This window comes from Folsomia candida, unplaced genomic scaffold, assembly GCF_002217175.1.
Source record: "Folsomia candida strain VU population unplaced genomic scaffold, ASM221717v1 Fcan01_Sc007, whole genome shotgun sequence".
NCBI classification, from domain to species: Eukaryota; Metazoa; Arthropoda; class Collembola; order Entomobryomorpha; family Isotomidae; genus Folsomia; species Folsomia candida.
The window spans coordinates 3504120-3528177 of NW_019091199.1; the positions used below are offsets into that span (position 1 = coordinate 3504120).

At 39.2% G+C, this 24058-nt stretch overlaps 6 protein-coding genes and 1 long non-coding RNA gene across 17 annotated transcripts; 4 read left to right on the forward strand and 3 right to left on the reverse strand.

Annotated features, from left to right (window-relative positions):
• Positions 1-626: 626 nt before the first annotated feature.
• Positions 627-2749, reverse strand: LOC110851799. The gene is made up of 2 exons (XR_002548084.2): positions 2639-2749; positions 627-849 (listed from the first exon to the last, which is right to left on the reverse strand). It is a non-coding gene; the product is annotated as an uncharacterized LOC110851799 (long non-coding RNA).
• Positions 842-4046, forward strand: LOC110851798 (ubiquitin-conjugating enzyme E2-17 kDa). 4 transcript variants are annotated; one of them, XM_022099700.2, is made up of 4 exons: positions 842-1178; positions 2178-2326; positions 2422-2616; positions 2757-4046. In XM_022099700.2, exons 2-4 carry the CDS (start codon positions 2272-2274, stop codon positions 2960-2962), a joined length of 456 nt encoding a protein of 151 aa, XP_021955392.1. In that variant the 5' UTR covers positions 842-1178; positions 2178-2271; the 3' UTR covers positions 2963-4046. The 4 variants fall into 4 exon arrangements, with proteins under 4 accessions (XP_021955392.1, XP_035709357.1, XP_021955394.1 ...); XM_035853464.1 differs by lacking the exon at positions 842-1178 and adding an exon at positions 1640-1794; XM_022099702.2 differs by lacking the exon at positions 842-1178 and adding an exon at positions 1806-1908.
• An 824-nt stretch (positions 4047-4870) lies between these two features.
• LOC118436279 lies at positions 4871-6527 on the forward strand. Of its 2 annotated transcripts, XM_035853996.1 has the most exons (4): positions 4871-5285; positions 5401-5619; positions 5694-5849; positions 5946-6527. In XM_035853996.1, exons 1-4 carry the CDS (start codon positions 5010-5012, stop codon positions 6012-6014), a joined length of 720 nt encoding a protein of 239 aa, XP_035709889.1. In that variant the 5' UTR covers positions 4871-5009; the 3' UTR covers positions 6015-6527. The 2 variants fall into 2 exon arrangements, with proteins under 2 accessions (XP_035709889.1, XP_035709888.1); XM_035853995.1 differs by having other exon boundaries at positions 5694-6527.
• Positions 6528-6662: 135 nt separating this feature from the next.
• Positions 6663-8163, forward strand: LOC118436161. The gene is made up of 6 exons (XM_035853614.1): positions 6663-6896; positions 6977-7312; positions 7383-7601; positions 7665-7817; positions 7907-7919; positions 7991-8163. Exons 2-6 carry the CDS (start codon positions 7007-7009, stop codon positions 8062-8064), a joined length of 765 nt encoding a protein of 254 aa, XP_035709507.1. The 5' UTR covers positions 6663-6896; positions 6977-7006; the 3' UTR covers positions 8065-8163.
• Positions 8164-8166: 3 nt separating this feature from the next.
• On the reverse strand, positions 8167-19242 carry LOC110852158 (phospholipid scramblase 1). Of its 4 annotated transcripts, none has more exons than XR_004835263.1 (7): positions 18260-19242; positions 17968-18174; positions 17686-17860; positions 16809-16905; positions 16670-16723; positions 16166-16545; positions 8167-9614 (listed from the first exon to the last, which is right to left on the reverse strand). XR_004835263.1 is itself a non-coding variant. In XM_022100147.2 (7 exons), exons 1-6 carry the CDS (start codon positions 18395-18397, stop codon positions 16428-16430), a joined length of 807 nt encoding a protein of 268 aa, XP_021955839.2. In that variant the 5' UTR covers positions 18398-19242; the 3' UTR covers positions 8167-9614; positions 16398-16427. The 4 variants fall into 4 exon arrangements, 1 of the variants encoding a protein (XP_021955839.2); XR_004835262.1 differs by having other exon boundaries at positions 16179-16545; positions 17968-18192; XR_004835261.1 differs by having other exon boundaries at positions 17968-18192.
• LOC118436160 lies at positions 10142-15529 on the forward strand. 4 transcript variants are annotated; one of them, XM_035853611.1, is made up of 9 exons: positions 10142-11963; positions 12060-12137; positions 12254-13792; positions 13865-14005; positions 14067-14240; positions 14312-14534; positions 14615-14632; positions 14695-15010; positions 15073-15529. In XM_035853611.1, the coding sequence occupies exons 3-9, from the start codon at positions 12583-12585 to the stop codon at positions 15262-15264; spliced, it is 2274 nt and encodes a 757-aa protein (XP_035709504.1). In that variant the 5' UTR covers positions 10142-11963; positions 12060-12137; positions 12254-12582; the 3' UTR covers positions 15265-15529. The 4 variants fall into 4 exon arrangements, with proteins under 4 accessions (XP_035709504.1, XP_035709505.1, XP_035709506.1 ...); XM_035853612.1 differs by having other exon boundaries at positions 10142-11307; positions 11412-11476; positions 11566-13792; XM_035853613.1 differs by having other exon boundaries at positions 10142-13792; positions 14695-14853; positions 14920-15010.
• A 234-nt stretch (positions 19243-19476) lies between the features above and the next one.
• Positions 19477-23001, reverse strand: LOC110852159 (sodium-independent sulfate anion transporter). Its single transcript, XM_022100148.2, has 13 exons — positions 22454-23001; positions 22353-22390; positions 22058-22253; positions 21762-21982; positions 21523-21679; positions 21233-21438; positions 21096-21153; positions 20946-21020; positions 20509-20649; positions 20292-20437; positions 20016-20189; positions 19737-19899; positions 19477-19665 (listed from the first exon to the last, which is right to left on the reverse strand). Exons 1-13 carry the CDS (start codon positions 22818-22820, stop codon positions 19565-19567), a joined length of 2043 nt encoding a protein of 680 aa, XP_021955840.1. The 5' UTR covers positions 22821-23001; the 3' UTR covers positions 19477-19564.
• Between the last annotated feature and the right edge of the window lie 1057 nt (positions 23002-24058).

Consider the following 24058-nt stretch of genomic DNA (forward strand, 5'->3'; position numbering starts at 1 on the left):
TACAAAAAGTATGGCACTATCGGAGTTTTAATGAGTTTATTCAATAAGAAGGCACGAGACGCAATGGCCAAGGTTAATATATCATATTGAATTTCAAGCATGTATTGTATGTGTATAAAATGATAGATCTTGAAAATTTGGCTAAATATTTTGCATGCTAGAACAAGATTGACAAGCTTGAGAGCAACCTTCAAGGAGACGGACTTCAGACCGGAGGTACTTTGGTGATTACGAAGGGAGGAGTACAGGTTCTTCTTGACTTTAGGCAGGACAATCCTGCAGATCATGTTGCAAACTCTGAGATCCTGCGAGTGCTTGGCATCCCCAACCCGACAGCTAAGGATGCTACCGAAGGAGAAAGCAGCAAATACTGATTCATGAAGTTCAGTTCAATGACAATAAATGATTTGCATATTTGATTACCAATAATGAGGTTTGCATGATCCTGTTTTACTGTTTCATCTATGACTTTCACCGGTCAAATGGTAACAAAGCCCAAGCCGTTGAGACGATTCTTTTTCATGAAACATGAACTAGAAAATGTAAGCTTACTATTGTTAATATTGTATGAAGAGTCATTCAGACAGTTGACATTAATAAATTGCATGGGCAATATCTGTATTTTAAGCAATTCTCATTTCTTTATTGAACGAGTTAATTGATGTTTTCTCACACTCATTGAACAAGTGTGGTCCACAAGACGCCTTGATGAGACGCACTAAAAATAGCCCGTGACGCATTTATGTGGAGGTGACGTCCTTTTCTTCTGGAGCATTCACGTTTGGGCGACGATTTGTGGAGGCCTTTTGGTGGACGTTCCTCGCCATCTGATTGGCAGTGGTGGTGGCTCTGGAAGGCAGACGGCGAGAAGCAACGAAACAAACAAATGACTAAACAGAAAATCACTCGCAAAAATCGTTCTTCTCTCCACACACAATCAAATCGATCTCTCTCGCTCGTCATCAAAATTGGCAAAACCAAAAAGAGACATTTTGTTCTTCCTCCAAGGTTTTCTTGTTCTTAAAAGGTGAAAAGCAAACGCTAAATCCCTGTGTTCAGAAGTACGATATTCGCAAAATCAGAAAAAGATTGCAAAGGCAAACTTTGTATGATAGAAATTATATCCGAAATTGTTTGAGGTCAGAAGCAGTGGATTCTTTGTCTCGATAAATAACAAGGTAAGCCCAATACGAACTTGTGTTTTATTTAACTGCGTACTGCTTGATTTCCAGCATCGCGATAGAACTCTTTTTACCTAAACAGGTGATTTTTGCACTTTATTTGATGACTTTGTCGTTTTCTTCTACTCATTCATCAATGTTTCATAAATTATGAATCATAATTGGCTGAAGTTAGAGCAGTTAATGCTCGGTGCCACACATGTAGAGGTGGGTACATAGGTTTAAGTTGCCTTCGACGGAAGTAAAATTGGAACAGCTACTACATCATGTAGTCTACATGTATAAATACAAAACGTTAGAAATCAAAAATGGATCATTCATGATTTACTGTATTAAAGCGCCTTAATTTAGTTACACAATTAACTGTAAAGTGAGCAGGTTTACAACTGTTGGTTGTCCCAATCTCGTCGTATTCATTGTTATATTCGACTCATTATTGTTGCCAGTCGTAGTAATAATACCAAACAGCATGTTGTAGTAGTTGTTGGTAGGTAAAGTAGTTCCCTTGTGCATTGTTGCAGTGAAGGTGTTACTGCTATATTATTAGTTGCTTAAACTGCTAGCTGAGCAAGCCCTGGGGGTGATATTGGTCAACTGTATAATAAATACAAAGGTTTGGCTCTTTTGTAAAATCTTCCGTATGATGAAGATAACTGTTTATAATTTGCAGACCGTGACAGACGGCTTAAAAATATTAGTGGCCAGAATATATTTCCTTCCTCTATAAGTATGACCAGCGTCAACCTATTCCATAATTAATCTTAATTGTCTCACTTCACATTTAATTTCAAAAAAATACATGCAACATGGCACTGGTTAGGAAACTCAGATGAGTTTAATATCTCATCATCGCGTTATTAGTACAATAAATCTAGCAAAATATTGGTGCAGTTTTATGAATTGGATATCTATATATGTAGGACAATTAAAAGCATTGATTTAGCCAACTGATCTAAAGTACAACGCAATGTTCATAATTTGATTGTTTTTGTTTAGTGATTAATTGCTGACCTCTCGGCAACTAAAACAACATCCACAACTTTGGACAACAAAGACCTCAGTAAAGTGTGAACGTGAAGTGACCGTCATCATGTCTACTCCAGCTCGACGACGATTAATGAGGGATTTCAAAAAACTACAAGAGGGTGAGGAGACGAGTGAATTGAATTACAAATTAATTTGATGTATTCAGTCACTCGTGACTAGTTTTTAATTTATAATGCTTATACTAATTATGCAGATCCTCCTGCTGGAGTCTCTGGAGCTCCTACCGATAACAACATTCTTCTATGGCATGCAGTCATTTTTGGCCCCCACGACACACCATTTGAAGATGGGACTTTTAAATTAACTATAGAGTTTACAGAAGAATATCCCAATAAGCCACCCACGGTTCGATTTCAGTCTAAAATGTTTCATCCCAACGTATACGCGGGTAAGTAATTAATGGTACTTACGTAAAATGTGGTTTTCGCTTGAAGTTTGGTTATAAACCTAATATCATTTGTCTCCAATCGTCTAAAAGTTCTTAGTTTCGATGAGTATGGTGTGAAAATGTTATTTTTCTGTACGCAGATGGAGCAATTTGTTTGGATATTTTACAAAATCGATGGAGTCCAACCTACGATGTATCAGCCATCCTTACCTCAATCCAGTCATTATTGAGTGATCCAAATCCTAATTCTCCTGCAAATTCAATGGCAGCTCAATTGTACAAAGAGAACCGAAGAGAATATGAGAAAAGAGTGAAAGCATGTGTTGAACAGTCGTGGATGGATTAATTTCGCAAATCAAGGAAACTATGATTTTGTTCTCGTCCGTGGTCGACGTCGTACATTAATAGTTCAGTTAACCTCCTGATGATGTATCGAAATTGAACGATTTTTTGTCCCTCTCTCACTCAATCACGCTCATTTTTTTTCTCAAGAATAACGTAATGCAATTTTTCGTGTACTATTATATTAACTTGTTGCTCTTAATACATGTTTATGTGATCCTAAAATCTTCCTTGTCCCACACGTGAAATTTTTGCGAATAACTAAAATCATGAAACTTAGGTTGGTTAAAATTGTCAACTTGTGAAATCTCTGCAGCAGTTGTACTATGTAGTGTATGAGTTATGCATATGTATATCAACACATGTATGTACATATATATATACTTGTACAACTCGAACCACAATTCCACACTTATTATTTGACGTGTACAATTATTTACAGGATCCTCCTACTCTCATGATTTGACACTGTACAATAATAAGTTCTTAAACCGAAGACGTTATAACTTACTTGTACTACTACTTAATTTCAATGTGTTATGTGTGGCCAACGTTATTAGATTAAAAGTTTAGGAGACCAGATTTGTTATCTGATGAATTTGATATTATTACTACGGAAGTCAGTCAGTCACAGTGTACATATGTTAGAAACGTAGTTAAATCCCACCATATGCACTAGACACTTTGAGCTATTAATTATTATATACTGAATGATACTAGATTTAGAAATCGATAGTTTATTATTTAGTTGACAACATGTTGCATAAATACCATTTGGTTCTATTTCATTTGTGTGTCTGTAATTTTTTATGAATTCGCATGCATGATACTAATGTCACTATGATACTATGTACATGCAAGATGCAAATGATACTAATGTAATGTCACATTATGTCACTTCGCGAAAAAGTCGGAACAATATGTTGCTTTCATACGAAATAAGTATATTTCTTGACACAGGGTTTGTTTGTCGATAGCAATCATAATTATAAATCGTCAAAGAAAACAGACTTGTGGTCGTGTTACTTGTTGTCGAGTTAATAAATAAACGTCTACGATGAATTACTAAATAATTACTGAATAATTTATACAGGACAAAGCGTGTGGTTTTTTATTTACATTTATGCAAAATATCGTGCCTCACTTATATTATGTGCTTCCATTACGAACCTAATTGATTGCTAATTTCTCAACGGCACTCATTAGCGTTTTATACTAATCAAACTAATACATATGTATTTGCATACGTTGTGCCGTGCCGACGCTATAGCTTTCTTTCATGAATTAGTTGTATAGTTTGGGTGTTTCATTCAGTATGGTTGCACGCAATTATTGTCCATGAGGTTTTCGAAAATCATGGGTTTCAAAAAAATACAAATTGCAACCCTTCGGTCCCACCTGGACTTTATATATCCTCCACAAGAATCTAGCATCATTTATTATCTCTGTGGTTTCTCCTCCTTCGCACACTACACGTTCCTGTCACCCTATCGCATTAAGCTGGCCAAGGGACCATACCGTGATAGCACTGGGCCCTTTGTCCTCAAAACCAACATTTTGCAGCAGGTGGATTGACTAAGTGGCACATACATAAATACTTTTAAATAGATATTCTTATCGTTATACCAGTTTATTGTTGCATATGTATGTGAATAGATTGGTTGTGGGTTCCTCCACTTGTGGTCTTTGTATCACGGCTGTTCTACATTCTACGAAGAGGTCATAGCTGACCCTGGGAAACGCCGCCGTATTCGGGATGACCCCTCTCAACTCTTCGCAATGGCCAACCATTCCGTCTACGTGATGATCACTTGCTCGGTTTCCTATGTTATGTGGTTCAAGAGAAAAATTATTCTCAACCTTTACCAAGAAGCCTACAAATTCTGTCCAATTTCGAAAAATATACCAAAAAAGGTGGGTCCGTAGTGTCACTGTTTTTAAAAAAACCTGTTATTCCATCTGTTTTCTCAATTCAATAGGACGTTTTGACCACGTCTTGCATTCTCGCTGGCTACATATTCTTTTCCACCGCAACGACCATTCAGACCGTGATGGACTTTTGTCAGGCTGATACAGAAGCAGGATTCGTAAATTATTATAGCCATCGATTTGTCTTTCGGATTATCAACCAAGTCCTGAATCCGAGTCATTATTGGAGCGTCAGGTTCACGCTTTCCATTATCAACACAATGCTCAGCTTTATTCTGAACGTCTTCTCGAACTCTGTCGTATTTCATATGAGTGGGCTCATGTTTCTCCTCACTTATCGAATCGGACGTGAAGTTGAGGATTATCTGAGAGACAATGCAACTGCGGGACTTCAGGAGGTAAAATTTAGTCCCTTAACGAACGACACTAATGACTTACGATTGGCTGCTTTTCTTCCGCAGAATCTTGCATGTACATATTTTTATTAGTAATTAATAGTGATTATAATTCAAGGTTGTCGATTATTACATGAGAGTGAAAGCATTCTTCGTGGTCTTGAATGGAACTCTGACTCTGCTCGTCTTTGTGTTTGTCGTCGGTGTCATTCTCTTTTTTAGCCGATCCCTCCTCCAAATCATCGAGGCGAACGATGTCGCTACCAGAATCACGACTGGGGGATATTTGTGCTATGCCGTGTTCTACTTGTGCCTTGCTGCAGAGGGTCACGCCAAGGTGGTCAACCAAGTAATTAATTATTGCCTGCCTGCAAAAAATAGTGAACCGTCGTCATCATTTAATCGTTTCAGCTCAAATTGTTTGGGGACTTCATTTTTCTCCACCGAAATGACCTCGGATATAAGGATTCGACATCAGAAGTTTTGAGCATGTTGTCGGAAACAGCATCGAGTCCTCTGGGATTAAAGGCCGACACCTTTCTCATCACTTATGGACTTTTAGTTTCAGTAATAAAACCACGTCGATTTTGCAGCACTTATTGTTTTTGGGTGTCGATATTTGTTTTACTAAATGTCATGCTCTTTGTATATTATTTTTCCAAGATCTTCTCAACCGTATTGACCTACACAATGGTCCTTGTCCAGTTTAATGCTGCACATCCGGCCGAATGAGTGTCCTACTTTACATAAGTTCACAAATAAAACGTGACCTTCCGCAAAAATACTAAATAGGAATTCTGGAATACTTGCAAAAAGAAAACAATTTAATAATTAATTGCTGCCGATCCCAAGCTGACCACGCCTTCAATTATGCAGAATATATATAATCTCTCACTCGTTCACACTGTTGACACCTCCCGGCTCTCGCCACTTAAACTAATTGTATCGTCAGGAATATTAATAATTCTCACATTCTTGTCATAAATCCAACCACCAGACATACATTCATATGTACAAATCATGGACTTGTTCATAATATCTCCAAAATTCAACTCCTTCATAGACAAACTTGAGAATAGAGAAAAGGGAGAAAATATCGAACATTATTATTCGACGACGCCTAAAAGCAGTATACTTTATTATTTCCAAGCATTCTCAAGGTTGTTTTACTACTCACTTCTAATCCCGTGTCACTTCACGATCGATTCTACAAACAAATATAACAAGCTGATAATTAAAAGCAACAAGTTCCAAAAGGTACCAAGCAAGGGAGAAACGTTGTTTCTTATCTTGATTACTTTTTATTAGTAAATTTGCAACAAATTTTTGATTGCTCGCATCATTAAGTGTATTACATAATTCCAGGTTTTGTGTGCAGTTGTCCAGCTCAGCAACTTGGTCACGATCACGTGCAACAGTTATAAACAGTTAGTAAACCATCGTTTAGGAATACGGGATGATCCGACGCAACTTTACGGCATTGCCGACCAGGTTTCACTACTTTGTGCAATTTGGGGCTTTTTTTATCTGTGTTGGATTCGTAAACCTGGGCTAAACTGCTTGTATCAGGAGGCCTACAATTTCTCACCCGTACTTCCCAAACTGTCCAAATTGGTAAAGAGTTGTCCTCAATCATAAATCTAATTGAATGAGTAGATACAGGTCAAAATAATTGTACAACTTCCTTAATTTAGCATATCTTCAAAATCCTATCCTTATGTGGGATGACCACGTTATTCCCATTTTACACCTGGATTTCACAAATTATAACCATTACCCAGACGCACGGCTTTAGCAAAGTTTACCTCGGACATTACCTTCTCGGTTTGGATAATGCAATTCAACTATCTGACCATATTTGGGCAGAGTACACAATTTCAGGTTTTGTGGCCATGTGCCCTTGGTTTCATTTAAGGTATCAGGACATAGTCATCTCTTCTGTTAGCAGCTTCACTTGCGCCATTGTCCATGTTTTGGGACATGAAACCTCACAATTTCTACAAAGTCATAAACATCTCAGTGTGATGGAGGTATACGATTAAAAATTCACAACAATTAATTTGTGGTCATGATCAAAGGATTAACTCGTGAACTTTCTAGCTTACAAATTACTACTCCCGACTCCGTTCCATACTAAAAACAATCAACAAAGTGCTGGGAGTGCAAATCTTCACGTTCGTCGTTTGCGTTTTGGTCTACTTTTCTAAATCCTTTACAGATCTTTTAGAAAACGAGGTCGTGGTTGAGCGAGTCTCGATTGCATTTTACATGGGGGCAAGCGTCGCCGTACTTTCTTTCGCGGCGGAAGGAGTCGTCCAGGTAGGATCTGCATTATTTATCTTGGGCAATTGTTTCCTCTTATGGACAATTTTGAGTTGACAGTTCCAAAAGCTGGGTGACTACATCTTTGAGCATCGCCAACACCCGGGGTACAAAGGTAACTTGGATCTGGTCAGTGTAACTACAGAAATGCGTATGAATCCTCTGGGACTTCGAGCCCACAAATTCCTCATCAGTTACGGCTTTATTGTTACGGTGAGTTACATACTCAAGTACGTACATACATATGAGGATTCTAATAAACTGCAATTAATTGCTGTACATTATTCCAATATTACTTGCAGGTTTTAAGTACCTGTAAGTACAACAACTGCCAATGTTAAAAACTCCACGTATGCAGGTTAAAATCACATTTCCAATTTTTACAGGTTTAACGTACATCGTCGTTCTGTTGCAATTTTCATCCTCATCGTCAAAGGATTTGACCTCATTGTCTCCCTAAACCATTTATGTATGTATTATTTAGTCATCAATATATTTTAGCATAATGGGAATAATATGAAATATTGCACGATAATAATTAATTCCAAACGCCGTGAATAAGTAGTTTTATAAATTCATTAAGGTTTTATTGATTAATTACAAAATTTGATCTAAATCCTACAATTAGACAAATTTTCGATATAATTTCAAAAAAATAAACTTCTATAAGAGATCTGTTTCATTGTTTTGTGCTCGCTTTTCTTGATTCACCTAAGTTAGCTATACAGCATTTTTACTTAATCTTCTAAAGTTTGTCGTTTGTTTTTAACCTGCAAACTAACATGATTGATGAACCTTCAATAGTCTATGTTCAATAATAATCTACATATGTATTGTGTGTACATAGAGAGAGAGGAGGTTATGATAATAGGCAAATGCTATGTAAGGTTTTTTTTTCTATAATGAAGGATAGAAATGTTGTTCTCACTTCTCGTTGTATGTACTTGATTTGATGATAATGAATTTATAAGCTATGCAAGGATGAGCTAATTAATTAATCCGTTAATTAATTAGCTATACGGAAGATTCAGGATTTGTTGGCTATAATTGTCTGTACGTGGCAATGGGGTGTAATCCAGCACCACCCGATTGCCTCAAGAAACTCTCGTCGTCATCGTCAACAGCATCAGACTAAATTCATTCTGAACTAATAAATTCAACAATATTCGATACATGTAGATACATACATACATACATCTAGTCGATACATATATAGAAAACTACTAATTAATAAGCTAACTAAATATTTGTCATCTCCATAATTAGCTAATTAATAGCAAACAACAGCTCCTCAACCCACTCGAAAGCGTATGTAATAAATGTCAAACTTTTTCACACACTGACTGACTGACCGTATATTTATCATTATTATTATCTTTTTGAAATGCTCAGTTAATAATTGAATGACTTTGACATGATTTCAACAACAAGAACAACGACGACAATAACAACAACAACACCGATATCATAATCTTTTGCATTTGTTTAAGTCACAAAAGTTAATTGCAGGAATAAGTCACTAATATGCATCCGACATTTACAGTTTCTTAAGAATAAGAATTGCACGTTGCTGTTCTGTAGTAAATATTTAGTTCTAGTAGTAGTGATAGCAGTGGTATCCGTATTTATGTAAATTTGAAAATAGCGTCATCTATGACTATCGATATACTCATCTCTTCATCTATTCCTTATAATGTTCATACAGATAGCCACTTATTCTAATAATACTGACTGCGCCAACTGCGGACCTACTTAATTAATTTGCATAATAATAATAATTGCACTCTATTGTCTGACTGAATCCATATATTGTTTTTACGACTGTGACATCAGTCAATGTCAGGATTTGTGTACCAGCATTCTTATGTTTCTATTATTGAATTTGTTGATGAGACGAAAGTGTCCCAAGTCAATGAGAGAGAGAGATAGAGAGAGAAAGAGAGAGAGAGTGTGTGTGAGAGAGAGGATCGATGATGAGTGAGTGAAAGCACACGACGCCAACCTTTGGTCCTGCAAATTATGACATTTTACTGTGGATGAAGTTCTAACCCTGCAGACTTATTACACCGCTTTGTAGCATTAATTTCACGACGTCACCGGTCAAAAAAATTTTTTCCTCCAAACTGGTCCAAAATAAAAGTCTAGCATGGGAATAGTATAGAAAAATTATTTTTAGCGTTCTATGACCCCTGGGTCATGAATTAAGGGCCCCTGAAGGGTCAAATAGCGTTCCCTGATAACCCCATGCAAATGGGGTATCAAATTAATCCCCTGGACCAGGGGAACCAGAAAAATATTTTTATAAATTTTTATGACCCTTGAGTCGTGAACTAGGAGCCCTTGAAGGGTTAAATATCATTCCCTCACAACTAAAGGCAAGTGGGGTATCAAATTAATCCCCTGGACAAGGGGAACCCAAAAAATATTTTTCTGGATTTTTTTGACCCTCAGGTCAAGAGTTAAGGGCCCCCGAAGGGTCAAAATAGTAACCATGGTAACCCCATGCAAGTGGGGTATCAAATTAATCCCCTGGCAAAGGGCAAGCATAAAAATATTTTCCTGAATTTTTTTGACCTATCGGGCAACAGTTAAGGGTCCCTGAAGGGTCAACATAGTAACCATGGTAACCAGGCTTCATAGCCTGTCTCAGGCAGCATACTTATGTTTGTATAAACTGGTCCCTTTCTCATATACATATCTTTATGCACCATCTTGTTTGGGGAAGGATTGGGTTAATGGTTGGGGTGATGAATATCCCCTAAAAACTGATGCATTATAAATATATGAGGTGATGGGAGACCCCTTATCCTTGCTGGCTTCTCCAGTCGACATTTTGAAATTTAAGTTTTGGAGTTTGTACTTACTGGTATCCGCTCAATTATTAATTTTTAAAATTGAAGATGACGTTGCATAACTTAATTTATGGAACACTGTATGTGTTATATATAGTTCATTGTGTTTGTGGTAAAAGTTGCGCGAATGTCGATAAAATAGAAATAGATAAACAGGTTAAAGTTGTGTGTGATGAGACGGATAACCTGGGTGGATTGGTTATCTGGTTCAAGGAGACATTACCATCCAATTGCAGTGGATTTCTGATATGTAATCAAACGATGTGTATGGAAATTAATGAAACTGTTATGTTCTTCAGTGACACTATCAAAATTGAAGAAGTAGAGTATGAAAATAAAAAGATACGGGTATGGGGAAGTGAAAGCTATGTAACTTTTTATTTTAAAAGTTTCGTGGATGCCAGCCGTTATCTACTAAATAACATCACAATTTCAAACGCCAACCACACATTTCCATCCAATAAACTATCCGACTTAACTCAGGAAAAAATTAGTGACACTTATTGTAATATAGCGGCTGAAACGAAGAACTGTACCACCAAGCAAGCAGTAACTAAAGCTATTCAAGGCACTACTCCTCTTCCTTCTGCATGCACAGTTCTAATTCTGTGCAACCAAATATCATGCATCAGGTTCAACTACACAAGTCTCCTGCATTCAGCCTTCTTTGCCAGAAAGCACACGTTTATTCCTACCAACGAAGGTAAATTGCCATCTTGCTTTCATCTTCGTCAAGATGCATTTTTCCATCCTGGATCTCTCCGACGCCCACGTGGTATTATACTTTCCTTGGAGAAAGCTAAAGTTAAAAAGGCGCCAAGCGGATTACCTTTCAATCTCCCTGGATATAGGTAATTGGTTATTTTGGATGAGTTTTTTTATTTTTGAAGTTGCGATTGGAATCTTTATGAAATGATTCTTTATTAACATAATTTTATTATTGGTATTAATTAAGATATTGCGGGCCTGCCACCGATATTGAGAAGCAGGATGATCTCGGTGGCCCAATAAATGCTGTTGGTAATTGTTGCCCAATTTATGCTCATACACTAACCAAGTCAAATTTGTGAAAATTAATTTTATAATTTTTGTGTTGATATTATTCACAGATGCAGCATGCCGCAAACATGACGTCGATTATTTGCTAGGGGTTCTACCATCAGAGGCAGACAAGGCACTTCTAACTACTGTGCAATTACATCGAAAAGATCTGTTCCCACTTTTTGCGGCCGCAATGAGTGCCAAAAAATATTTCGAAAGTCAAATTGGAGGGTCCTATACATCCTTCTTATATTTCTACCCAGCAGGATTTTATCCCAGTTTAACTTTGCATTTTGCACATGAAACGGTGTACGATAAAACATCAGCAGGAACACTAACAACTGCTCGTGCCATCTGGGAAGGCCAAGCTCAGGAGTCAAAGTGGATAAGTATTCTGCAAAATATTTGGCTAGGGAGCTGCTACACGGTGGATCCAGAAACTAATGTAAATCCACCGCATATCGATGTAAGATTATATTTTTGCACTATTAATGCTAGCTCAGATTCATCGATTTATTGTCTGAGAGCACAGACGCATTTCATACAAGTTTATCACTTTTAGCAAAAACAGTCTGACATGAATTCCCTCGTCATGCCATGCTCAAATGTGGATGAAATGGACACCAATGCAGACGCACTTGTGAGAAATATTGCAACATATTTATAAATAGCAGCGACCGCGGATGTTGTGGGGGACATCGTGAAATTGTTATTGTAGTAACAAGCTCATGTACGTTTTTGTTCTGATCAATACAGGAGGATGGTGATGGAGATGATGAACGTGGGCACTGTGGACAACGTGAAGAGTTAGGGGAAGGGTCAGCTCCTGGCGGTGAATCACCAATGGACACTTCAAATACAGAGTATGCATCCAAGAGTACAGAAGGTGAAGATACATGTGTGGGAACAGACATTTACCCAACGGCCCCTTACAAAGGGGGATGTAGGATGATTTTGAACGAATTTGCAACCAAGAATGATGATAACCAGATTTCGTTTATTGAACATGTATTTGCCCAAAAGGCGCTCGTCCTCCAAAAACTAATTCACTTAACGGATTCGTTGAAATAATCCTTGTGGGCGGGATGACTATCCACCAAGTAATGTACGCATCTTTCCAGAACAAGATCTTCTCAATCATACAAGAGAAACAAACTACGCAACGCAAAATAAAAAATTTCTACTTTGTCCTCGGATCGAAACAAGTTGCACCAGATATGTTGTTTTCTGACAGCCAGATTACTAGTGACCATCTCGAAGGAATCTTACCTGCCGAGTCATTGACGTACTGCATAATTTTACTTCACTTCGGACACAATCAAGGGCAATTTCATCAAGCAGTTCAATCTTTTTCACTAATCCAAAATGTTCCACCCGGCAGTGACACGATAGGCTATCTCCCAACCCCCATAAACGACGAAAAGATGAACCTTATAAACGAGTTCATTCAAGATGTCCTAATTGTTGGTCCTCCTTGTCCGGATTCTGAGTGTGGATATTTCTATTCCCTTCTCAGAGCTAAAGAACAGGTATTGGGGGAAGGTGAAATGCGAATTCCTTTATCTGATGTTCCTAGACGGAATGATGGAACCAAACCTTACCTTAGTCTTTCGAGGTGCAGTCCTACGAGTTTTCCTATGCAACAATTAGCCTTTGAAATTGAGAAAGCAACACCGAAAGCGAAAAACGACTGTAAACAACCAAATACTAAACTCCCATTCCAACTACTTGGTGTTTCACTACAGGCGACAGCTCAAAAGTTAATTGTCAACGCCAAAGTATTCTTTGACAGTAACCAGGTACAGTGTGAAATACTAACAGGAAACTCTGTCACCAAAACTAGCCAGATTCTAGGAATTGGAGAGAGAACAGTTTATCAGACAATGGAGAATTACAAAACGAATAGTATAAAAACACCTGGTAAGAAACGTATTAGACCAACGCCAGTGATGGATCAGTTTGACGACTTCCGAACTGAGCACGTTAAACGAATCATTCATCAATTCTATGCTAATAATCAAGCACCAACAATGCATAACGTATACACAAAACTGATGGAGGAAGTCAAGGAAGAAGAAGATGGTCGGATAGCCCGAGGAGAAACTCTTACAGCGTTCAAATGTTCCAAGTGGACGTTAAGAAAACTCATTAAGCAATTAGGATTTAGATTCAAAACTGTTGATAAGCGAGCAGTTATCCTCATGAGATCAGACATCGTGCAGAAGCGATATGAATATCTGTCCGTAATGATTAAAAATCGTCAGTCCGAGAACCCAAAATGTGTTGTCTACACAGGTTTGGCTGATTAAATATCAAAAATGTTTTAATTTAATTTAATATAATTATTAATGCATTATATTTATTCAGATGAAACGTGGGTCGATAGTTATGCTAGAACTGGAAAAGGCTGGGTTATTAATTCACCAAAGTCATTTCATGAAGCGGCTTTATACTCCTTCCAAAACCCGAAAATTTCTAGAGGACCACGTATCATTGTGATGCATGCAGGTGCAGTTCAACTATCCACATTAAATAGGAAATTATTTCAAAATAATAATTATCTTCACAGGTGGAGAGGATGGATTCGTACCTGGCGCTATGAAGGTATATCCAGTATCAAAGAAGAAAGTCCAGATGGATTACCACGCAAACGTTAACGGTGTCGCTTACATGGCTTGGTGGAAGGATCTTAATCAAAAGATAAAAGATAATTATGGTCCATGCATAATTGTTATTGATAACGGTAATATCATCCAATAATTTGTATTTGTAAATTCCATTTTAATTTGAATTTCATTTATTTAAATTTGTCAGCTCCGTATCACAGCACCAAGGAAGCCCCAAAATCTACATCCCGAAAACAAGAGCTATACGACTGGCTGAATGATAATTTAGAGGGCCCTGAAAAGCTGAAACTAAAACCTGTAAAGCAAATGAGACGACCTGAATTATGGAAAATGGTTCAAGACCTTAAAAACGGAAATGAATATTACATTGTGGATAAGGAGGCATTGAAATATGGAAACACTGTTGTCCGGTAAAGTTATTTTCTATTCATGGGTAATTTACTAATAATTTGTAATATTTATTTAAACACTGTATTTACGTATTTTCCAGATTACCCCCATATAACTGGTAAGAACTGGTAATCATAGGTAACGGTAATAAGAATATTCATGTAATTCATGTATTTTTAGCGACTTGAACCCAATTGAGTACGTGTGGAAAGACATCAAGCACGCAGTTAGGGCTGCAAACACACAGGGGACCGCTGAGTTTGCACAAGCTGAGGCTGAGAGAATTATGACAACATACACAAAGGAACAATGGCAGAAACACATCAAACATGTGCACCGGTTCGTAAAACCAAGATTCGCTATTATGGGAATAATTCGCAATTTCTACATTATTATTGTAAATAGATTGGAGGACGAGTATTGGAAAAATGATGGACATTTTGATGACTTCCTTGATGACTTCCAAACACGTGTAGCTTCAGCCAACCCCATTCGAGTGAGTTCTTGGTGACAGTAAACTATTAGTAAAAAAATACATAACTTATACATAATATACAGATTACAGCAGCAGATGATGTGTCTGACGACGAAGATGAGGACCCTGACGATGTTGACGAAGTAGTTGATAGATTCCGAATGCAAATACACAATGATATTGAATACTCACAGGCTGGGGAAGAAGAAGACTTGCCTGAAGAAGAATGTGCAACTTCTAGGAGGAGATTAACCTTCCCACCAGAATCAACCTAGATTTTAACTTCAATGGATTCAATACATAATAAATATTATAAATAGTGAATCCGATTTGTACATAGTGTTAAGAATTATTATTCATTAAATTTGTACGAAATTTTCAAAAATATGCCTACCCCTCTCTACTTAACATTCTTGCAAAACTGAAAACTTTAAAATAATGTCCCGTTTAGTAAAATACAATAAGTTATTATTTGACCCTTCAGGGGCCCTTAACTCTTGACCTATACGTCACAAAAACCAAAAAATATTTTTCTGATTCCCCTGGTCCAGGGGATTAATTTGATACCCCATTCACCTTAGTTACCATGGTTACTATGTTGACCCTTCAGGGACCCTTAACTGTTGCCCGATAGGTCAAAAAAATTCAGGAAAATATTTTTATGCTTGCCCTTTGCCAGGGGATTAATTTGATACCCCACTTGCATGGGGTTACCATGGTTACTATTTTGACCCTTCGGGGGCCCTTAACTCTTGACCTGAGGGTCAAAAAAATCCAGAAAAATATTTTTTGGGTTCCCCTTGTCCAGGGGATTAATTTGATACCCCACTTGCCTTTAGTTGTGAGGGAATGATATTTAACCCTTCAAGGGCTCCTAGTTCACGACTCAAGGGTCATAAAAATTTATAAAAATATTTTTCTGGTTCCCCTGGTCCAGGGGATTAATTTGATACCCCATTTGCATGGGGTTATCAGGGAACGCTATTTGACCCTTCAGGGGCCCTTAATTCATGACCCAGGGGTCATAGAACGCTAAAAATAATTTTTCTATACTATTCCCATGCTAGACTTTTATTTTGGACCAGTTTGGAGGAAAAAATTTTTTTGACCGGTGACGTCGTGAAATTAATGCTACAAAGCGGTGTAATAAGTCTGCAGGGTTAGAACTTCATCCACAGTATTATTGAACAAGTAGTTTATGTAGGTAGGAGAGAGGAGAAGAAGCAGCCGGAGAGCATGATGACAGCATAGCAGCGAGTGGGGTTGGTTGAGGGGGAGAAGGGCAGCAGGAAATATCATCAGGATCAGGATGATGGATAGTCGATAGTTCGATGGATAATAGTTCGTTCGTTGGTTTGTTTGTAGTTGACGACGATGAACTTGATTGTGCACCGGATAATGTACCCACTTTCAGCAGCCGCCTGTCAACTCACTGGTCTCAACCTCGACAACAGTGACAGGAAGTCTCATAAAATTTAAAGTGGATGAGCAGCAGAGTCCCGATCAGCGTCACTTTCAACTTCTCATCAATACCCGGAGGAAATTTCATGGTGTACCTATCGAGAAGTACAAAAAATTGCATTTTTCCATTAGTTTTTGTGTTCATACTTCGTAAATGCAAGTTTTAGTTTGATTGAAATAAGTGAAATTTTGTAAGCAATAAATTTCAAGCCAACTTACATTTCCGTGTTTGAAGGGTACTCACGACAGGATAGGCCACGTTGTTTCGTGATGCTAAATTTAACGTCAAAACACTAAGTATTAGCAGTTTGTTCAAGAGTTTAACTAGGTTTAAGGAAAGAGTGATAAAAATGTATACCTCCCAACAACTTCGCCTCCATGCTTGATGGGGAACACAACTGGTCGTAGACACGCCGAGGTTAAGAGGGGGGCGCGAATCGTGAGCTCGGATTGTCCTGCAATTTAAGAGAAATACAATCAGACAATCGGACACAAAGTACAAATTTTAAAATCGATACCATTCATTCCATCACTGTGTTTGTACATATTTAGCAACTCTCCTCGTGGGTGGATATCGAACATAATAACTCTTTTGTGTTTTTAACCACATTCAAGAACCACCATCGTCATCGTCATCATCGCCGTTTCTTTCACTCTCTTCTGGCACGACGGCTTTCTTTCCTTTCCTTCTTCTTTGGAACATAGTTAGCGAATATGGAATAAGAGGGAGAGAGGTTTGGTTTGGTTGAATTGACCCAAATCAAATTATCGATCAGAAGAATACAAACTGCTCTTGCTGCTGCCTGCCAAATGTTGACTACAGACATGGAGAATGAATGTGTGGATAATAATAATGTGGCGAAGGAATCAATCTCATTGCGTGGTTCGTTCCTTCTTTCGTTGGCTGGCTCATCTTAAATAAGACTCGAGTACGACTAACTGGGCGCACGTTTGACATTTCCACCCATAAATAATTCCACAATTCTTTTTTAGCTCTGCAACCCAAGTGGGCTACAAATTTACAGCGTGCAATATGTACATATTGTAAAAATATGCGGAATGAACTTTCAACTGAAACTCAAACCACTACTTTCACTCACGCTACACGCACACAAACATAAAATGTGCATGTCATGGAAAGTAAACGTAGACAAGTAGTATTATACGTATGGACGGTTCTGCAGTGGTGCAAGTACGAGAACAAGCGTTCACCAAGCATTTTTGTGGTTACGTACCCACAGCATTTCGGACGCTGAAGTATGGGAAGAGGGGGCACCAAAATTGTCGAATTTGACCAAAGCGTCTCCACTCGAACTGCTTGCTCTTGTAGTTTCGCACCCAGACGTTGACAATGTCGAAAAAGGAGGTGATGCCACAACAGTAGTCGCACGAGATGTAGGGCCTCTCCACCTGAGGTGAGAAGTAAGTTCAGTTTATGAATGTGACAACTACTTATAAGCTTGTATCCTGTGGATAAAAAAGGTTTAGTGTAAAATGACCCATTTTTGTATATGTACCTGGATGAGCTCCCTGTCCTGAGTGTCCATGAGTCTCAGCTTGAAGGACCGGTTGGGCCCACACACGACGCACGTGGCCGTGTCCTCGTAGACTTTGTACAGCTTCTCCCCCGTCCCCTTCTCTTCGATGGAGTACATGGAGGGCTCCTTGTCGTTGGGCTGCAGCTCGCGAAGGCTCACGCCCTGCTTCACCACGATCTCGGAGACCTGGTTGATATAGCCCAGCTATACATCGGCCGAGGGATAAAAAATTAAATATTTAAGACAAATTAAATTCTATTTTTTTAATTACCTCGGCCGTGGCGGCAGTGATTGGTGGGGGAAGGTCTGTGAGGTCCGTGTCGTCCACCGCCATGAGGTCGTTGAACGGCAAGGCTCCTCCCGTTGTGGACGGCTCCTTTTGAACAATTCTCCTCTGATTATCAGTCATGATTGATGTGAAAGGTTAGTTGCGGCTAGTGTAAGGTGATGTGAGCTTATTGCTGTGAGTGGTTCTCTCAAGGTAATGACGAATTGAGCGAGCGAGCGACGAGGGGGAGATGCAGGTAAAATTGGACTTTCTAACCTCACTCGACCGTTATAACACCCAGAGGATGGAGGCACCCATTGTTATTTTATTATCGCTAATAATAATAACAACAACAACAACAAGGCTTCTTTAAAGAGGGTGCAATGTAACTGCAGTTTCTTGGAGTCGAGCAGTGGTGGTAGTGCCAAAGGAGGACTGGTGAGTAGTGGTTGGATTGGAGGAGAAAGTGTGAACCACCCGAACCACATGTGACCTGCTGCTCGTTGGAGAGAGAAAGTTGTCCCTTTCCCATGCGCCTTTCCTTCCCTCTCTCTCTCTCTCCTTCTTTCACCATCCGATCACCACCCTCACACAGAAGAGACCAGCAGACGGGAATGGAGTAGTGTGCATAGCCTCCCTCCATGCACCTCACCCAGCACGGGAGTAGCAGCAGTGGTGCATGTGGTGCAGCCGTAGCGGGGCCACCGTTGTTCCCCACTCGGGACCACTCAATCTCCGGAAAAGAAAGAGCTGGGGAGCTGATCAGTCTCTCAATCTGGAACAAACTAATAGGAGAAAGTGAGTGAAGGGCTGAGTGAAAGCATATGCATCCAGCCCCCGCGCGCTCTCTCTCTCTCTCTCTCTCCAGCCCCATTTTCATGTACATGGTGGTGCGGCCCGTTTGTGTGCTTAGCTAATTTTGCACAAGAAAGGATCGACCCAAGCCAGAGTAATATCTTCATAACGGAATATATGCGGAAGGGAACGTGTTTGTCCCAAAAATCCTCTCAACCAACTTCCCAACAACCCAAGCCTCCCAGTCCTGTGTGGCTTTTGTAGAAAACGAAGAAGGAGATGAAGAGGAATAATAATGCAATGAAATAAAGTGAAAGCTCGCATTTATTTTAATGTTGTCGACTCGTCTAGACTGGAATTCATGGAATTTTAGCTCCCAACAACTCAACGCTCTCACTCCATTTCTCGCTTTCTCTCTCTCGCACTTTCTCTCGCAGACTCACTCTTTAGACTTTAATAATCAATAAAATATTATGCAAAACAAAGAAAGTTATTTTTGACGGTTGGCATTTATCACGACTTGAGGTCATGAACATGAACGTCTGTTATTTCCACTTGAGTAGGGGATGGAGTTAGAGAGACGGTAAATTCAATCGGCTTATCGTCCCCATCACCTGAATTCAAACAAACCCATTAGAGACTTGAATTTATTACGTGACAAGGTTTCAGATTGTGCAGTTCTCACCATCAATCGCTCTTTCCAAGTCGTCGTCCGACATGCAGTACTGAAATGGCACGTTGCAACTGTCCATCAGCCCCTGCAGGATCCGTATAATGGAAGGTTTCGCTTTCCACAAGATCAATGGATGGCTTTCCTCATTAAATGTTGTAAATAGGTCGCAAATCCCCTACGTAAGATTTAAATTATAATCTAATTGCTACGCACGCAATTAAGAATAGGATTGCTAGAAAATACAAGCAACTCTTGTTTTGTAAATGTGAGTGCCTGCATTTATGTGCTTACTTGTGCGGCTGAAAAGTCGCAATACTGAATATGATGGCAATCAATCACGACAGGGAGAAAGTTCTTGGCCCAGAGTTTCCTAGACTTGGAAACCATGTATCGAATGTATGCAATCGACGGGAATTGTACAGATCGATCTAGTCCCACGATCACAAATTCGTTCCCAAGCGAGGTCTGATAATTCAAATTGTAAATTAGGGGTACAACAATTTGCATGTACTCAATTACTCTCGTTATTATAAGACCATCAATATTCCCACAGGGCAACAATCTTACCTCCGCCCTCTTTATCTGCACGGCTGGTCTGGCGGCGTAGTACAAGATGAAAATGACGCTGATGATGATACCCGACAGAATGCCGACCTCGAGGCCTACGAGTAAGCTCACAAAGAATGTGAAGCCCCATGGAATTATGTCCATTTCTATATACAACACCGTGCTCTCCGTTAATTTACCCCTTTTGGAATGCAAATCTGATGAAGTTTCTCCTTACTTTTGCTCCTCCACATGTCTAACACGATACGAAAGTCGACCGTGAAGATGACTGCGCAAACGATGACGGCGGCTAAGCTGGCGTCGGGGATGAAGTAAAAGTACGGGGTGAGGAACTGGAGCGCGAGGATGACAAGACTTCCTACATATGTACAAAAGTGTATTGCATTGTATATATACTTATGTATATGTATGCGCTCAGAAGTGACCAAAGTGTACACGGAAACGTCTGATTGTAGACATTTTTTTAGAAAGCGCATTTTTGTGTATGTTGTTCTGTTAAACAAAAACATCCGTGCCCATAAAGTTAGCCAGTATGAACCATACTTTATAAAAACATGCAAATCCTTAGGAATGTCGCGAAATGAGCTGTCTATATATTCGAGTAAGATGATAAAATTGTAAACGAGTAAAATTGCACACGAGTTGCGATCCTACCAGTTATCAGGCCCCCCATCGGCGACTCCGCCCCAGATGCTGCATTCACCACGCTGCGACTGAAACTGCCCGTCACTGCGACCAAAGTAGAGTTTTATCATAAAACTTTTTATTGCCATAGTGTGACCATATTTTTGGGGGCGAGCATACCTGGCATGGAACTGAAGAAGCAGCCAATGATATTAGAGATTCCGATCGACAACATTTCCTGTACGTGCACACCAATTAGAATACAAAGCATTAGCTGACTCTTAAACTCACTTCGTCGATTTGTCAAAAAATCATACTTGCGACGCGTCCAACATGCTCGTTCCACTATATTTCTTGGCTATCGTAAAATGCTCCATCGTCGCCAACAATGGGATTACGATGAGTGCTGATAAGTCATTACTGAGTAACGTAATAAATGATATTTCTTCGACTTGGCCAGTAAGGTTTTGGGAAACGCTGAAAGGTGGGAACCTCACGGGTGGGAGACCTGGTACAATGGCACCTTAAACAAAAAAATACAGCGATAAGGTGCCCATCTCCATTTTCGCATGTTGCATTTTCTCACAAATGATTAAAATTTACCTACCTACAACTTTCACCGGGAACAGGTCATTATCGATGCAGCTGAAAATTACGGTGCAAACCACGATCACAATTACACTTCTCGACGTGGAAATGAACCAGAGCACTCGGTCCAATTTGGATGAGTTTTTGGTAAAGCAGCGACAGATCGATTGGAGATTCTGTATAAGATTGCACTTTTCTAATTAACCTTGTCTCATTTAGCAAAGCTCTCGTCCAACTATTAAATAATAAATATCTCACCTGCATAAAGAGGAGTATCACAATGCATGTCAACGATAAGAGAGCATCATTCATCCTGACTTCTCCCAAGTGTTCAAAACTTCGGATAACTATTTCTCTAAATCCATCCGCCTTGAAGGAGAGACCCAGCAACGGTTTTATCTGGGTCGAACAAATTGTTAAGGCAGCTGCTGAAGTGAACGAAGAAATTACTGGCAAAGAAATGAAGTTGACCAGAAAGCCTAACAAAATCCCGAGAAACGGTAAAGACCAATTAGCACCAACGTGTTAATAATTTGAGACACGACGCTCATTACCCATTTGGCAAATGCCCATACACAGTGATACTAGTCCCGTTAAAAAACAGAGAAAAACGGCGTATTCTGGTGGCTTTCCTTGAGTGTAAGAAAGAGTGATAATCGCCTGAATAGCAGTGGGACCGATGGTGACTATCTTGGATCCTCCGAGTAAAATGTAGACGAAACACCCGATGAAACCAGAGTAAAGTCCAAACTGTCACAATAATCATAATTTACAAAAGTCCAAAATTAGTGATGCTTAAAACACTAAGGATAATTTGATGCACTTATTATTCATGCTCTTTTTTCTCACCTGTGGAGGAAGTCCGGCAATTTTTGCGTAAGCCAAACCTATTTCATTTCAAAATTTCATTCCAAATGAATTGAAATAAATGAAATTTTTGAAATTCAAACCCTGAGGAAGAATCGTGAGTCCAATTGTGACCCCACTGATAATGTCCGCCACGAGTTTGGTCGTATTATATTCTCGACTCCAGCTTAAAACCGGCAGCCTTTTGTACAAGAGTTTCTTTTTGAAGATTGAATGGCACAGGTCACTCGCTGCTCCTAATTTGTCCTTGGCCTCCTTCGCACCCACGTTGTGCGTGGAGTCGCCGAAACCACGCAACCCATCCTCGTCCCCAGTTTCAAAGGAGGGGTTGATCTCGCCATGCTTCTCATGGCCATCAATCGTCCTCTTGTTGAGCTGGGTGGAGGAATAGGCTCGAGAAAGGTTCGCCAAGCTGTTGGAACTGTACGAGTGCAAGAGTTCAGTCTTCATGTTGCTGTTTTAGAAGTTTAAGTGGTGCTCGTCGAGGTGAGGATTGCATGAAGAAGATTTTCGAATTGATCATCTAAACTGATGGATCAGCGTGTTCAGTACCATTCGACATCGCTTGAAGTATAATCCCGGATTTGTGACCAAATTCCACTTCTTATATAGCATAGAACTCGTAAAATTAAAATACATGAAGCCCACCGAAATACATGGGCATGGGATATATTTATATGTACATACGAACGACACTTCCCTACCTCACCGTAACATTACCATCTTCGTTGTGTGTACTACTATCTGTACAAGTTGTAATAAATGAGTGCATGCAATCTCTGGGCCAATTTGCATATGTGTGCACAACGAGCATCAATCCTAAATATAATACCGTGTTGCCACCGCCTATGCAAACTCACTCATATTCTAATCACTAAAATAACAAAAACAAACTTGACTTTGCTAATCAATGAATTCCGACGAATCCATGTTTCCCAACTTATTCTCATGATTATTATTCAGATTATTACTTGGGAAATCGCTGATGAGGAATCGATTCAGTGATCAATTCCTCCACAAATTCCGTTCCTATTTCAGCACACATACGACAAACAGTGGAGTCTTACACGAATTAGCTCCCTCACTCCTGATTCCTTTGTGATTTTATTTGCCAGAGTTAAAACGCGATGGATCCAATCAATTGCTTTTGCTACTTTGACTTCCTTAGTTCCGCATGCGACTTTCTGGTGGCAGCAATATGTGTGCTCACCACATGACAAGTCTGGTAAATAGACCACTTTTCTCCCAATGATGCAAAATTGCATGCAATTCGTTGGTATTACAATAACGCAGATGACAATCTCGTACAAAGTGTTGTTGACACTGGAGGAACAAGTAGATTTGTCTCATTGGGAAATTATTTATGCAAATATGCTGCGAGTGACTTATTTCGAGGTGGAAATCAGTAACTGGGAAAATGTAGATCAGTGTTGTTGAGGTTATGGGAAATTGTGCTCATCTCAACAAGTACATGCTTTTTGGTCAATTGAAACTACAGTGTATCTCCTTAATTCCTGGAGGTCGAGAACTGCAATATATATACGTTGACTTCAAAAATTAGATTGCGTGCAATTTTTTGTTACAATTAGTCCAATCCGCTTCATATCCAGCCAGATTAACCCTCTGTTCTTGCAAGTATTTACAAAGTCATGGATTTTGGTAATGAGTGCTAGCTATTAGTTGTGTAA

Excerpts from the sequence above, each read along its gene's own strand:
- LOC110851798 (XM_022099700.2), top strand. The coding sequence starts at position 2,272 with ATGTCTACTCCAGCTCGACGACGATTAATGAGGGATTTCAAAAAACTA. Across the intron at positions 2,327-2,421 it reads TTTCAAAAAACTACAAGAGG|ATCCTCCTGCTGGAGTCTCT; the intron begins GTGAGGAGACGA and ends CTAATTATGCAG. Across the intron at positions 2,617-2,756 it reads TCATCCCAACGTATACGCGG|ATGGAGCAATTTGTTTGGAT; the intron begins GTAAGTAATTAA and ends TTCTGTACGCAG.
- LOC118436279 (XM_035853995.1), top strand. The coding sequence starts at position 5,010 with ATGGACTTTTGTCAGGCTGATACAGAAGCAGGATTCGTAAATTATTAT. Across the intron at positions 5,286-5,400 it reads CAACTGCGGGACTTCAGGAG|GTTGTCGATTATTACATGAG; the intron begins GTAAAATTTAGT and ends TTATAATTCAAG. Across the intron at positions 5,620-5,693 it reads CTGCAGAGGGTCACGCCAAG|CTCAAATTGTTTGGGGACTT; the intron begins GTGGTCAACCAA and ends TAATCGTTTCAG.
- LOC118436161 (XM_035853614.1), top strand. The coding sequence starts at position 7,007 with ATGACCACGTTATTCCCATTTTACACCTGGATTTCACAAATTATAACC. Across the intron at positions 7,313-7,382 it reads AACATCTCAGTGTGATGGAG|CTTACAAATTACTACTCCCG; the intron begins GTATACGATTAA and ends TGAACTTTCTAG. Across the intron at positions 7,602-7,664 it reads CGGCGGAAGGAGTCGTCCAG|TTCCAAAAGCTGGGTGACTA; the intron begins GTAGGATCTGCA and ends TTGAGTTGACAG.
- LOC118436160 (XM_035853610.1), top strand. The coding sequence starts at position 12,583 with ATGACTATCCACCAAGTAATGTACGCATCTTTCCAGAACAAGATCTTC. Across the intron at positions 13,793-13,864 it reads AAAATGTGTTGTCTACACAG|ATGAAACGTGGGTCGATAGT; the intron begins GTTTGGCTGATT and ends ATATTTATTCAG. Across the intron at positions 14,006-14,066 it reads TATCATTGTGATGCATGCAG|GTGGAGAGGATGGATTCGTA; the intron begins GTGCAGTTCAAC and ends TTATCTTCACAG.
- LOC110852158 (XM_022100147.2), bottom strand. The coding sequence starts at position 18,397 with ATGACTGATAATCAGAGGAGAATTGTTCAAAAGGAGCCGTCCACAACG. Across the intron at positions 16,724-16,808 it reads GGAGGCGAAGTTGTTGGGAG|CATCACGAAACAACGTGGCC; the intron begins GTATACATTTTT and ends CGTTAAATTTAG. Across the intron at positions 16,546-16,669 it reads TACCCTTCAAACACGGAAAT|GTACACCATGAAATTTCCTC; the intron begins GTAAGTTGGCTT and ends ACTTCTCGATAG.
- LOC110852159 (XM_022100148.2), bottom strand. The coding sequence starts at position 22,820 with ATGAAGACTGAACTCTTGCACTCGTACAGTTCCAACAGCTTGGCGAAC. Across the intron at positions 21,154-21,232 it reads GCATGTTGGACGCGTCGCAA|GAAATGTTGTCGATCGGAAT; the intron begins GTATGATTTTTT and ends GTGCACGTACAG. Across the intron at positions 20,190-20,291 it reads TGCAGATAAAGAGGGCGGAG|ACCTCGCTTGGGAACGAATT; the intron begins GTAAGATTGTTG and ends TTGAATTATCAG.